Source organism: Coregonus clupeaformis, unplaced genomic scaffold, assembly GCF_020615455.1.
Source record: "Coregonus clupeaformis isolate EN_2021a unplaced genomic scaffold, ASM2061545v1 scaf0386, whole genome shotgun sequence".
Lineage (NCBI taxonomy): Eukaryota > Metazoa > Chordata > Actinopteri > Salmoniformes > Salmonidae > Coregonus > Coregonus clupeaformis.
The window spans coordinates 35,001-50,522 of record NW_025533841.1 but is presented as its reverse complement, the minus strand read 5'-3'; the positions used below and the strand labels follow the sequence as shown (position 1 = coordinate 50,522).

At 45.3% G+C, this 15,522-nt stretch overlaps 1 protein-coding gene across 1 annotated transcript in view; it reads left to right on the top strand.

Annotated features, from left to right (window-relative positions):
• Positions 1-11,323: 11,323 nt before the first annotated feature.
• The window catches only part of LOC121558325 (juxtaposed with another zinc finger protein 1-like), a 30,728-nt gene continuing 26,529 nt past the window's right edge, over positions 11,324-15,522 (top strand). The window contains exon 1 of the mRNA XM_041871725.2: positions 11,324-11,492. Within this exon, the coding sequence (XP_041727659.1) occupies positions 11,378-11,492 (115 nt within the window). The 5' untranslated portion in view covers positions 11,324-11,377. The remainder of the gene's footprint in view (positions 11,493-15,522) is intronic.

Genomic DNA, 15,522 nt, shown 5'->3' with positions numbered 1-15,522 from the left:
GCTAAATGACTAAAATGTAAAAAAATTAAATGTTTCCATGGCCGAGCAGCCGCACACAAGCCTAAGATCACCATGCGCAATGCCAAGTGTCGGCTGGAGTGGTGTAAAGCTTGCCCCCATTGGACTCTGGAGCAGTGGAAACGCGTTCTCTGGAGTGATGAATCACGCTTCACCGTCTGACGGATAAATCTGGGTTTGGCGGATGCCAGGAGAACGATACCTGCCCCAATGCATAGTGCCAACTGTAAAGTTTGGTGGAGGAGGAATAATGGTCTGGGGCTGTTTTTCATGGTTTGGGCTAGGCCCGTTAGTTCCAGTGAAGGGAAATCTTAACCCCATCGAACACCTTTGGGATTAATTGGAACGCCGACTGCGAGACAGGCCTAATTGCCCAACATCAGTGTCCGACCTCACTAATGCTCTTGTGGCTGAATGGATGCAAGTCCCTGCAGCAATGTTCCAACATCTAGTGGAAAGACTTCCCAGAAGAGTGGAGGCTGGTATAGCAGCAAAGGGGGGACCAACTCCATATTAATGCCCATGCTTTTGTAATGAGATGTTTGGCAACATTGTGTGATGAATTGTTATTTATTACTATTTATATTACTACCAAATAAAATGATGCTTCAATTTGTCATAGTCATTTATTTGTATTTACTCAGATTGTCATATTCTCCCTTTTGCAACGGAAAAGGGATCCGACTAATACATCCCTGTTTTATACCTTTTAATGTGACCCTCCCTAATTAGGGTCCTAGGGAAACACTGACCAAAACTAGTTTTCCTACTACCGTATCACATAAATCAAACATTTACATTTACATTTACGTCATTTAGCAGACGCTCTTATCCAGAGCGACTTACAAATAGGTGCATTCACCTTATAGCCAGTAGTACAACCACTTTACAATGTTTTTTTTTTTTTTTTAAGGGGGGGGGTTGGGGTAAAGGGGGGGGTAGAAGGATTACTTTATCCTATCCCAGGTATTCCTTAAAGAGGTGGGGTTTCAAATGTCTCCGGAAGGTGGTGAGTGACTCCGCTGTCCTGGCGTCGTGAGGGAGCTTGTTCCACCATTGGGGTGCCAGAGCAGCGAACAGTTTTGACTGGGCTGAGCGGGAACTATGCTTCTGCAGAGGAAGGGGAGCCAGCAGGCCAGAGGTGGATGAACGCAATGCCCTCGTTTGGGTGTAGGGACTGATCAGAGCCTGAAGGTACGGAGGTGCCGTTCCCCTCACAGCTCCATAGGCAAGTGTAACAGGTCAAAGAATTACAGATTTTTGCAACCGTTCATTTTCTATTTTTTATTTTATTTTGTGAGTTGATTTCACCAAAATATTGTATTGTTCAGCATTTCGTGTAGTCTACAGATATTGGGAGAGTTAGTTGTGTAAGTGCGCCCTCTAGAGTTGGTTTGGTTATATGCGGAGGGATGTCATGCTTTTCTCAGTCTGCATTGTATTCGGCTGGGAGAGGTACGTGTTCACTTCGGCGTGACATAAACTTGATATACCTGTTAAAACTAAAACGTTTCAGTGCACATAGTAACTTGTATGTATATTATATGATGAGTGTACGTACATTTAATCAAGCTGTGTCGTGAATATAGCCATTTTTGAGAGTTGAGAAATTGCTAACTTAGCTAACCTCGTGTTCTGTTTAGCTGTAAGTTAGCAATCATCATTCTATCCTCTTGTGACGAAGCTCACGTTGTTCTTTTATGTTAGGCGGATTCTGGTCGAGGGTAGAGTTTTGAACATTTTCTCTCTTTGATGTTGAACAGGTATGTATTCCCTATATCAGGTTAAAAATGTGTTCATTTAAAATGTTTTCATGTATTGATTAGTGTTTAATGGCACTGAAAAGCTCAAATGTGAAGGATTACATGTTGCTTCGTGCATATTACTGTATGTATTACCTATTTGAAAGATGGTTTATGTCATGTTGCACAGTATTATGTAAAGGCTAAAAGCTCAGAGTTTTTGGCAGAGATAACATGAATATGACACATACATAAGATATACACCAGATGCAATGTTTATTTTCCAATGATGTTGTATTTTATTCCTTGTATTTTTGAATGTGATTATACTGAGTCTGCATTGTATTCGGCTGGGAGAGGCGGATTCTGGTCGAGGGTAGAGTTTTGAACATTTTCTCTCTTTGATGTTGAACAGATTGAGAGAGTTGTACACAATAAAGTGCCTTCAAGTACGCCAGTGTGTTGTCTTCAGTGCACCGGAACACAACGCAGTAGTCGGCAACGAGCAGACCGCGCCGGCTACATTGGTGCCGTGACCCGGATTATCTTCGCTTCAGATCATCGCCAGGGTGATCGCCGGTGGTTGCTGTGACGAGTAGGAACCTCTTCGGAATGTTACAAGTATAAGGGCAAACATTAATGTGTAAATTGTAGCTCTTAATTGCTTACCTCAGCTACTTCTATCATTGTACAATTTTTTTTTCATATTCACATGTTCTGGTGATTCACATATCATTACCATAGTCTATTACAACTTTCTATTTAAAAAAAAAAAAAAAAAAAATGGCTGATGGCAAGGATGCGCAGACACCATTTAGTGTTGGAGATGCTGCAGGGGTAAGCCTGGGGAGGGGCAGGTTTATGAGTATGGTGGAAAGCACGCCGGTTAGGGGTGCTGGTATACTAGGCAGACCTGTACTCTCGTCCACACGCTTACGCACTGATGAATATTCCCCCGCACCACACATGCGTAGCTTAGGAGATGCTCCAGACATTGCAAGCAGCGTTAGTTCAGTGGGCTGTCCTGCATTTTCATACACTCACACCCAAACAGATGAACATTCTCCACGTCAGCCAGTGTCTAGTTCACATGTGAGTTCTGCAGACCTAGGGAGTCTCATCACACAGTTAGCTCATGAAATAGGAGAGAACATTGCTAGCCAATTACAGAGATATGTTGGTAGTGCAGATAACCAAACCACTCCTACGCCTAGCCTGAACTTAGGATATGGACAGTCTGATTTGAACATGACAGGAGTAAAGTTAGTCATGAAGACAGATGTCAAAGAGCCGCCGTACTTCAGGGGTGATGGAACAGACAAACACACAGTGCATGAGTGGGAAGAGATTATGAGCGTTTACCTGAATAAGAGGGGTGTACACCCGCAAGAGCACTCCCAGGAGATAATGTCAAGACTAATGGGAAAGGCTAGAGACATTGTTAAAGTTACCCTGCGCAGTATGCCATCGCTGCAGCCAGCTGAGAACTCCAAGCTCGTCTTTGATATTCTGAAACAACATTTCAGTGAGTTAACCTACTCCTCTATGCCTTTAGCAGATTTCTATAACACACTTCCTCTGGCTGGAGAAAGTCCCATGGACTATTGGATACGCTTGAACAAGGCTGTGGATGTCGCAGATGAGTGTCTGAGAAGGCAGGGGCGAAACATTGAGGACCCCTCTCACGAAGTCACAATGATGCTGGTGAAACACTGTCCCGACCCCGCTCTTGCAAGTGTCCTAAAGTGCAAAACAGCTGAAAAGTGGACAGCAAATGAGATTCATGAACACCTCGTTGAACATCAGAGAGAGGCTAGAACAATGTGTCAAGCCAAATCTTATCGGCCAAAGAACATTGGTGCACATGCTCAGGCATTAACCACAGAGACAGTCGCTGCTGAAAACCCAACAGACCTTACTGGTTACCCAAAGGCAATGGGGCTTCCATCCTCTCCTCAGACAGAGAGCATCTGCATGCAGTCTCTCATTGGCTTGCTGGACCGTGTGCTAGAGCAGACGGCACACACAACAGCAGTCGTGCCACCAAGCAGGGGGCCAGCAGCCATTGTTCAGAGTAGATGTAAAGTCTGTCAGTCTGCCGAACATTCAACTACTGCACACTGTAGACAGGCGAACCTCTGTATGGGCTGTTACAAGCCCGGCCACTGGAAGAGAGAATGCCAACAGCGCCGGCCAAGAATTAACGCTCAGCCACAGTTAGCGCACACACCACCTAACTCTGAGCAAGTTGGAGCCAGTTTAAACTAGATAGCTCACATACGGAAAGGGGGATGTGTGAGCGTTGAAGATTCAACCCTTGAAGAAAGTGAAGAATTGAAGGAGATGTATGTCAATGTCTGTAAAGCAATGTCTGATAATTGCACGGTAATTGTTCAGAATATTCACAGAGTTGAGACGTTCAGTGAGTTATTTCACGCACCGGTGACAGTTAATGGCTGTGCTCAGTTGCAAGGGCTCCTCGATACAGGCTCAATGGCCTGCACGATAAGTGAAGAGGCAGAGCAGAGACTACTATCGGATAGCGTCTTGACCCCACATCAAGAACTCTCACAGCATATCATCCTTGTTGGCTGTGGAGGAGTACAAGTGCGCCCCAAGTGCATGTATGACATGGAACTAAGTCTGTATGGGGTAAAGTGCATGGTCCCAGTTCTGGTGATCACTGGTCAGAAAGACGACATAATAGTAGGCACCAACATGTTGAAACGTGTACTGCATCAGCTGAAAAACGAGAACAGTTATTGGACACTTATCTCGAGCAACACAAAAGGGTCTCCAGATGGCGAACAGTTTCTAGAAATGATGACCAGTCTCACAAGATGGAGGGGTGAAGATGTCCCAGGAAAAGTAGGGACAGTGAAGCTAACTCAGGCGGTGACTCTCCTTCCCAAACAAGAGTACCTGCTGTGGGGAAGACTGCCAAGTAATATACCCAAGTCACCTGGGAGTACAGTTATGGTGGAGCCTACAACCTCCAGGTGTGTGCCTCGGGGGCATTATGGTGGGGAGAGTGGTAACACCGTTATGGGGAGATGGCTGGACTCCCATGAAAGTCACTAATATCTCAGACAAACCACTCACACTGAAAAGGAACAGCAAGCTTGCGGACGTCTCTACTTGTGTTGCAGCTGAAGATCTCACACTGTTCCAGGGTTCCTGTCAGAGTGATGCTGGCTCTGTTGGAGTGACTCATGTGAAACAGGACGACAACGGTGACCTGAAAGACAGACTGCAGAAGTCTGGTCTAGGAAATGTCGACATTGATCATTGTGAAGCGAGCCCCTCCACCAAGCTCCAACTTGTGACATTGCTGGAGAAATATCAGGATATATTTTCAAAGCATAATCTTGACTGTGGAGAAGCCAAGGGCTTTGCCCATAGGATCCGCCTCACTGACGACCGTCCCTTCCGTCTTCCATATCGCAGAGTGCCGCCAGCCCACTATCAAAAGCTGCGCCATGTTCTCACCGAGATGGAGGAACAGGAAATCATACGGAAATCAATGAGTGAATATGCTTCTCCACTCGTGATGGTTTGGAAGAAAAATGGCGACCTCCGGATATGCACAGACTTTCGATGGCTGAATGCAAGAACTATCAAGGATGCTCATCCTTTGCCCCATCAATCGGACTGCTTGGCTGCCCTTGGCGGTAATGCTGTCTTCAGCACCATGGACCTCACGTCTGGATTTTATAACTTGCCCATGCATGAGGAGGACAAAAAGTATACCGCCTTCACAACACCATTAGGCCTGCACGAGTATAACAGAATGCCACAGGGGCTTTGCAACAGTCCAGCGTCCTTCATGAGGATGATGATGAGTATCTTTGGCGATCTTAACTTCAGCAGTCTCTTGTGCTACCTAGATGATCTCTTGATATTTGCCCCCAATGAACAGCAGGCCCTCAGCAGATTAGAGGTTGTTTTCCAGAGGCTACGGGAGCACAATCTAAAGTTGAGTCCAAAGAAATGCCATCTGTTGCGGAGATCTGTGAAGTTTCTCGGACACATCGTTGACAGTGACGGTGTTGCTGTTGACCCAGAGAAGGTCGAGGTCATCACCAAAATGTCAAAGAGGGACTTGATGGAAGATGATGGCTGCACTCCTTCAGTTCGCAGAGTGAAGTCGTTCCTGGGGATGGTATTTTATTACCAACACTACATACCAAATTGCTCCTCCATCGCAAAACCCCTGTTTGCTCTCACAGCTGGCCAGAAACGGAGAGGAAAGGCCGGGAAGTACAGTCAGAATGCGGGAGTCTACAGAAAGCTCAAACCTGCGGATTGGACCCTTGACTGCGATTCAGCTTTCGCCGGCCTTAAGGAGAAGCTCCTGAATTGTGTGGTCCTTAGCCATCCAGACTTTACTAAGCCCTTGGTTCTGTCCATTGATGCGTCTCTTGATGGCCTTGGGGCGGTTCTGTCCCAGATACCAGAAGGAGAAACGAAGGCACGCCCGATCGCCTTTGCCAGCAAGACCCTCACTGGCTCACAAAAGAGGTATCCTGCTCACCGACTGGAGTTCTTGGCGCTCAAATGGAGTGTTTGTGAAAAATTCAGCCACTGGTTGAAAGGCCACACTTTTACAGTGTGGACCGACAATAATCCTTTGACCTATATAATGACCAAACCAAAACTTGATGCTTGCGAACAGAGGTGGGTGGCAAAGCTTTCCCCCTACACCTTCAGTATCAAACACATTCCTGGGGTAAAGAACATTGTGGCAGATGCCCTGAGTAGAGATCCGTTTGCTAAATCAGTGAGCCAAAGGTTGATCAGTGAGCCCTATGGAAGTCTTTTGGCCGAGGCGGAGGGAACCAAAGAGGAGAAAGTCCAAGATCTCTTCCGGAGTAAGACCCAGTGTCTCCAGGCACATGATGCAGGGTGCTGTGTAACTATGGACCCCACTCAAGACAGGCTGGCCGGCAGTCAAGAACCCTCTCATGTGAAATCTGCTTGTGAAGCTCATGTAGAGTGGGAAAGGGGAGCAGAGATAAGAGCAACACAGTTTCTCAATGCTCTTCCCCAGGCGGTGCCCTCAGAACAAGACACACTTCCAGCCCTCTCCATCGGCGAGCTGAGGCACAGCCAGGAAATAGATCCAGTTATCAGGGAAGTCCTGCCACTCATTCAGAGGGGTGAGCCACCACCTAGGCGAGGGAGGAGGAGGTTAGCTCTTACGACCCAGACACTGTGCAAGCAGTGGCATCATCTAAAAGTCCAGGACGGAGTCCTATATAGGGTAACCAAAGACCCATTAAGCAGAGAGAAGAGGTATCAGTTTGTGCTGCCTGCTAGCTTGAAGGCCAAAGCTCTCGCTGGTGTGCATGATTTCGCTGGGCATCAAGGGCAGGCTAGAACAGCACACCTCGCCCGACAGCGTTTCTTCTGGCCGCAAATGGGAAGAGACATCAAGGAATATGTGAAATGCTGCCAACGCTGTATCCTTGCAAAGACCCCTGAACCAGCTGCCCGAGCTCCCTTGGAGAGCATTCGCACTTCGGCACCCATGGAGCTGGTGTGCATTGATTTTTGGAGTGCTGAGGACTGTAAGCAAAGATCTGTCGATGTGTTAGTCATAACAGACCACTTTACAAAATTGGCTCATGCCTTTCCCTGCGTAAACCAAACTGCAAAGCAAATAGCAAAGAAGTTATGGGATAACGTATTCTGCATCTACGGTTTCCCAGAGCGAATACATTCTGATCAAGGGGCCAATTTTGAAAGCAAACTCATAGCTGAACTCCTCAGCCTCACAGGGATTAAGAAAACACACACAACAGCATACCATCCCATGGGAAATGGGCAAACCGAAAGGTTCAATAGGACACTTGGCAGTATGTTGCGTGCCCTACCCCTGACAGCTAAGCAACACTGGGCCCAACAGATACAGACTTTGACTTTTGCGTATAATGCCACCACTCATGAAACAACTGGATATCCTCCATTCTATTTGATGTATGGTCGAGTGCCCAGACTCCCAGTAGACATGGTCTTCAAACAAGTCTTGAGGGATCCAGTCGTGGTGAATTATAAGACCTATGCAGAGAAACTGATGGCGAACCTCCATGTGGCTGCCGACATAGCTCAGCAGCATGCGAGGAAAGGACAGCAACATCAAGCTGATGGCTACAACAAGAGAGTTCGTGGAACCCACTTGAACGTTGGCGACCGAGTTTTGTTAGCTAATAAAGCAGAGAGAGGGAAGAGGAAGTTAGCGGATAAGTGGGAAGCCACTATGTATACCATCATAGACCGGAACCCTCAGACTCACGTTTACAAAGTCAGAGACGAAAGTGGGAAAACAAAAGTTGTTCATCGGAATTTGATGTTGGACGTGAGCTTCTTGCCCATGCCAGAACTAAGCGATGAAGAGACGAATGGAGCTGCCTCGGATGTGGCCAGTGAGTTTCAGCCTCCTTCTGTTGATGCTTTGAGTGGCCTAGCAGTAGACGCTTCTGAGGACCGTACATGTTCGTGGTTAAACGCATCCTCTGACTCTGAGTCTATTGGAGAAGCTGATGAGTCTGAGATGGAGAATGAGATGCCCCACTCTCTGTCCAGGAAGTCTGTTCAACTGACACCCACGAGAGCCCAGTCTAAAGAGATCAGAGGCCAAGGGGAAAATGAATACTCACCTGTGAGAGACTTGTCGGATTCCAGTGACCCCCCTGATTTGCACATGACTGACACTGACTCTGTTGCCCCAATTGATGTTCCTGACTTAGATGAGACAGGGTCTTCGGACGTCAATTCACCTGTTACACTGATTGATAGTCAGATACCCTCCCAAGTACAAGGGTTTGAAAGTCAGGTTGTCAGAACACGTACTGGCAGGGTTGTTAAGGCAGTCGATCGCTTGATAGAGAACATGGTGCAAAAACCACTCACCAAGGGTTTTGTTACAGGAGTCAGAAGGTCACTGTCTTTCCGTTCTTTATTTTAGATACATTTTTGAGATTAAGATATTTTTCTTTATTACCAGTAGTATGACCTGGGTCATGAGATGTTCATATTGGAGGGAAAGTGTTCCAAGATTTCATATGATGTATAAGGCATCATATTCACTAGAAGGGGCAGTAGCCTGATCAACTGCTGTTTTCTTTTAACTTACTTTGTAAGTAGCTTTATACGCTGTATATGGGAAATGGAGTCCCAGGGCTATCTTGGACCAAGTGGACAAGAGATTTATTCTATATGTTTTTGGTTATTTTCCACCCTCGAAGTGTGAAGGATTTTGGTGAAATTAAAGAGGGGTGAATGTAACAGGTCAAAGAATTACAGATTTTTGCAACCGTTCATTTTCTATTTTTTATTTTATTTTGTGAGTTGATTTCACCAAAATATTGTATTGTTCAGCATTTCGTGTAGTCTACAGATATTGGGAGAGTTAGTTGTGTAAGTGCGCCCTCTAGAGTTGGTTTGGTTATATGCGGAGGGATGTCATGCTTTTCTCAGTCTGCATTGTATTCGGCTGGGAGAGGTACGTGTTCACTTCGGCGTGACATAAACTTGATATACCTGTTAAAACTAAAACGTTTCAGTGCACATAGTAACTTGTATGTATATTATATGATGAGTGTACGTACATTTAATCAAGCTGTGTCGTGAATATAGCCATTTTTGAGAGTTGAGAAATTGCTAACTTAGCTAACCTCGTGTTCTGTTTAGCTGTAAGTTAGCAATCATCATTCTATCCTCTTGTGACGAAGCTCACGTTGTTCTTTTTATGTTAGGCGGATTCTGGTCGAGGGTAGAGTTTTGAACATTTTCTCTCTTTGATGTTGAACAGGTATGTATTCCCTATATCAGGTTAAAAATGTGTTCATTTAAAATGTTTTCATGTATTGATTAGTGTTTAATGGCACTGAAAAGCTCAAATGTGAAGGATTACATGTTGCTTCGTGCATATTACTGTATGTATTACCTATTTGAAAGATGGTTTATGTCATGTTGCACAGTATTATGTAAAGGCTAAAAGCTCAGAGTTTTTGGCAGAGATAACATGAATATGACACATACATAAGATATACACCAGATGCAATGTTTATTTTCCAATGATGTTGTATTTTATTCCTTGTATTTTTGAATGTGATTATACTGAGTCTGCATTGTATTCGGCTGGGAGAGGCGGATTCTGGTCGAGGGTAGAGTTTTGAACATTTTCTCTCTTTGATGTTGAACAGATTGAGAGAGTTGTACACAATAAAGTGCCTTCAAGTACGCCAGTGTGTTGTCTTCAGTGCACCGGAACACAACGCAGTAGTCGGCAACGAGCAGACCGCGCCGGCTACACAAGCACCATGGTCTTGTAACAGATGCGAGCTTCAACTGGAAGCCAGTGGAGTGTGCGGAGGAGCGGGGTGACGTGAGAGAACTTGGGAAGGTTGAACACCAGGCGGGCTGCGGCATTCTGGATGAGTTGTAGGGGTTTAATGGCACAGGCAGGGAGCCCAGCCAACAGCGAGTTGCAGTAATCCAGACGGGAGATGACAAGTGCCTGGATTAGGACCTGTGCCGCTTCCTGTGTAAGGCAGGGTCGTACTCTCCGAATGTTGTAGAGCATGAACCTACAGGATCGGGTCACCACCTTGATGTTAGCAGAGAACGACAGGGTGTTGTCCAGGGTCATGCCAAGGCTCTTCGCACTCTGGGAGGAGGACACAACGGAGTTGTCAACCGTGATGGCGAGATCATGGAACGGGCAGTCCTTCCCCGGGAGGAAGAGCAGCTCCGTCTTGCCAAGGTTCAGCTTGAGGTGGTGATCCGTCATCCATACTGATATGTCTGCCAGACATGCAGAGATGCGATTCGCCACCTGGTTATCAGAAGGGGGAAAGGAGAAGATTAGTTGTGTATCGTCAGCGTAGCAATGATAGGAGAGGCCATGTGAGGATATGACAGAGCCAAGTGACTTGGTGTATAGCGAGAATAGGAGAGGGCCTAGAACTGAGCCCTGGGGGACACCAGTGGTGAGAGCACGTGGTGCGGAGACAGCTTCTCGCCACGCCACTTGGTAGGAGCGACCGGTCAGGTAGGACGCAATCCAAGAGTGAGCCGCGCCGGAGATGCCCAACTCGGAGAGGGTGGAGAGGAGGATCTGATGGTTCACAGTATCAAAGGCAGCAGACAGGTCTAGAAGGATAAGAGCAGAGGACATAGGTATGGTGTTTTTTAAAATGTGTTCCCTACTGTTCTGACCTACAATTCACAATATTGCAACGCAACACAGATACGTAAAGTATATTCTTGACGTTGATAATAAAATGGAGTTACCTCGGGTGCTCAACACGTAATGCTGATGTCACTGTCACTATTGCCGCGTTCAAGTGCTAGTCGGAACTAGGAAACTCGGAAATGTTCGACTTGCTAAGTTGTTGTGGTTATTCACGTGCCGCATTCAATAAATTAGCAAATCGAAATGTCCGAGTTTCCTAGTTCCAACTAGCATTTGAACGCGGCATAGCCCCTTTGCCCTTCCTTGCTCCACTCTCCCACCCCTGACTACGCTCCAGCTGCTTGCGCAGCTGCCTGCTGGTGTCTGTAGCTGGCTCCCCTCTCTAGCCCACATATTCAATGTACAGGTAGCTTAGACCATGACAGGCATCGCCGCTGCCTCCTTCTTCTCCAACAGTTGCAGATTCGGTGGTTGCGGACTCCACTTCGAATCGTTGGCCGAACTCATCGTGCATATTGAGGATAACCACATCGGTAAGCATTGAACGAACCAGACAGAAACAGTCAATCTGCTCACTGCACTTCTGCAATGGCCGTGGCTAGGGCTAGCACGAACCAGTTAGCTAGCTATAGCTACTTCCTGCGTCTGACAGCGCTGTTGGTAGGTGTATTGATGGGACGTTTGTCTTTAGATTTGGTATATTTACTGTCACGCTATAGCATTGCAATGTATAGCTACAAACTGCACGATTAGGAACCATCTCGCACTTCGGAAGCGCCAGTTGGTCAATACATTCAACATTTACGCACGGAACCTATTGCTCGCTCTAGCTATTGCCATTTGCAGCCCTGTCTATGTTTGCAGCGCTAGGCCTGCGCAAGTTTCGTTGCAAACACTTGCTAGATACTGCAACTAGACAGCGCAATGATGGAATGAACCATTGTTGACAACTTGAGTAGCTTTAAAGAAACCTAATTGAAGATTAATTTAATAAACTACCAAGCTGTATTTAGTGTTGAAGTTCGCAAGCCCCTTGGTAACCAGTTAGTTTGTTGACAATGACTGTTATTACACTGTTCTAACGGTGCCTTCCTCGATATTATGAGATTACAATGGCCATGGGGCTCAGATCACAGTGCAATTCAAGTTTAGTTACAATGTTACAATGTTATACTCATGCATTATAATTGCATTGATAATTTGTAAGGTTCTCTCTCTCTCTCACACACACACACACACACACACAAACTGCTAGAGAATGCAGGTGTGCAGCAGACAGTAGAGGAGTACAGAACAGTGGAGGTGAAATTCAGTCACCCTGGGAGACGTGTGGGCGTGAGTCTTGTCCTGATGCAGATGAGTTACCCAATATTGATGAACCTGGATGTGGGTCACACCACCTCTTCTCACTCACACATGATGTTGTCCCTCAAGGGTCACAGTAACTGAAGATCCTCCCACATTGATTAAGCTTCTACCTTGGGGGCTTTATCCTACATGTATCCTATGATCCAACACTGTCTGCAGTCATTGACTTTTCAGTGTTATGGATCTATGGATTGTTGTGTGTTTGTATAAACTGTGTGTATACCAGTGTTGGGGAGCAGTGTACTACATGTAGTTCAACTAACTACATTTTGCAGTAATTTGTAGTGTTTTCAGTATTTAATTACTTTTTTGCCATGTAGTGGTGTAGCTAACTACTGGAACTACACACAACTCTTTTTGCAAAAATAAAATAAATAATGGGTGAAATAAGCAATAATGTCCTTTATTTTTTGGTGTCAGACCTGCCTAATTTTAACTTAAAACATTGTTTTTGTGATTAATAGGATAAATTACACATTCTGTTAACGTCTAACTACAGAGTGATATGTTCTTGCAATTTGTTGTCTATGACATTTTAGATTTACAGTGAGGGAAAAAAGTATTTGATCCCCTGCTGATTTTGTACGTTTGCCCACTGACAAAGAAATGATCAGTCTATAATTTTAATGGTAGGTTTATTTGAACAGTGAGAGACAGAATAACAACAAAAACATCCAGAAAAACGCATGTCAAAAATGTTATAAATTGATTTGCATTTTAATGAGGGAAATAAGTATTTGACCCCCTCTCAATTAGAAAGATTTCTGGCTCCCAGGTGTCTTTTATACAGGTAACGAGCTGAGATTAGGAGCACACTCTTAAAGGGAGTGCTCCTAATCTCAGCTTGTTACCTGTATAAAAGACACCTGTCCACAGAAGCAATCAATCAATCAGATTCCAAACTCTCCACCATGGCCAAGACCAAAGAGCTCTCCAAAGATGTCAGGGACAAGATTGTAGACCTACACAAGGCTGGAATGGGCTACAAGGCCATCGCCAAGCAGCTTGGTGAGAAGGTGACAACAGTTGGTGTGATTATTCGCAAATGGAAGAAACACAAAAGAACTGTGAATCTCCCTCGGCCTGGGGCTCCATGCAAGACCTCACCTCGTGGAGTTGCAATGATCATGAGAACGGTGAGGAATCAGCCCAGAACTACACGGGAGGATATTGTCAATGATCTCAAGGCAGCTGGGACCATAGTCACCAAGAAAACAATTGGTAACACACTACGCCGTGAAGGACTGAAATCCTGCAGCGCCCGCAAGGTCCCCCTGCTCAAGAAAGCACATATACATGCCCGTCTGAAGTTTGCCAATGAACATCTGAATGATTCAGAGGAGAACTGGGTGAAAATGTTGTGGTCAGATGAGACCAAAATGGAGCTCTTTGGCATCAACTCAACTCGCCGTGTTTGGAGGAGGAGGAATGCTGCCTATGACCCCAAGAACACCATCCCCACCGTCAAACATGGAGGTGGAAACATTATGCTTTGGGGGTGTTATTCTGCTAAGGGGACAGGACAACTTCACCGCATCAAAGGGACGATGGACGGGGCCATGTACCATCAAATCTTGGGTGAGAACCTCCTTCCCTCAGCCAGGGCATTGAAAATGGGTCGTGGATGGGTATTCCAGCATGACAATGACCCAAAACACACGGCCAGGGCAACAAAGGAGTGGCTCAAGAATAAGCACATTAAGGTCCTGGAGTGGCCTAGCCAGTCTCCAGACCTTAATCCCATAGAAAATCTGTGGAGGGAGCTGAAGGTTAGAGTTGCCAAACGTCAGCCTCAAAACCTTACTGACTTGGAGAAGACCTGCAAAGAGGAGTGGGACAAAATCCCTCCTGAGATGTGTGCAAACCTGGTGGCCAACTACAAGAAACATCTGACCTCTGTGATTGCCAACAAGGGTTTTGCCACCATGTACTAAGTCATGTTTTGCAGAGGGGTCAAATACTTATTTCCCTCATTAAAATGCAAATCAATTTATAACATTTTTGACATGCATTTTTCTGGATTTTTGTTGTTGTTATTCTGTCTCTCACTGTTCAAATAAACCTACCATTAAAATTATAGACTGATAATTTTTTTGTCAGTGGGCAAACGTGCAAAATCAGCAGGGGATCAAATAAAAAATGTCACTAAGTAGTTTGGATGTAGTGAACTACTTTTTCTAAATAACTTTAGGTTAAGTAAACTATATTTGTTTAAGAGTAGCTTTAGTGTAGCTTAACTTCTTCCAGTGTGAAGTAATTGGTAGCTTGGTGAGCTAAATTTTCAGAGTAGCTTCCCAACACTGGTGTATACTGTGTTTACAGTGTGTACTACAGTGTTTACAGTGTATACTGTGTTTATAGTATGTACTACTGTGTTTCTGAGTGTATACTGTATTTACAGTGTGTACAGTGTGTACTACTGTGTTTCTGAGTGTATACTGCGTTTACAGTGTGTACTACAGTGTTTACAGTGTGTACTAAAGTGTTTACAGTGTGTACTACTGTGTTTACAGTATGTGCTACTGTGTTTCTGTGTGTATACTGTGTTTCTGGGTGTATACTGTGTTTACAGTGGGTACAACAGTGTTTCTGAGTGTATACTGTGTTTACAGTGTGTACTACTGTGTTTACAGTGTGTACTACTCTGTTTCTGAGTGTATACTGTGTTTACAGTGGGTACAACAGTGTTTCTGGGTGTATACTGTGTTTACAGTGTGTACTACTGTGTTTACAGTGTGTACTACTGTGTTTCTTAGTGTATACTATGTTTACAGTGGGTACAACAGTGTTTCTGAGTGTATACTGTGTTTACAGTGGGTACTACTGTGTTTCTTAGTGTATACTGGGTTTACAGTGGGTACAACAGTGTTTCTGGGTGTATACTGTGTGAACTGAGCTGTGTATCTGAGTGTGAGACTGTATGCATTGGGAACATGATACCTATCTCTGATCAGCTGGCAACCATTCCTAAATACTCCAATCAACCACTGCATTCAGTCAAGCCTGACAGGATTCTGGCTCAAGAAATAGGCTATCTGTATTTTTGCCCTTTTAGCTCCATGACATTGCCCCAGTCCAGAATTATGAACCATCCGCCCCTTGACCAGACCAAAACCCTGAGATAGGTTCATGGCTGCCACGCCACGGAAGATAAACCATGTCACTGGGCGGAATGCAGGGAGAAGTCCTGGCAGG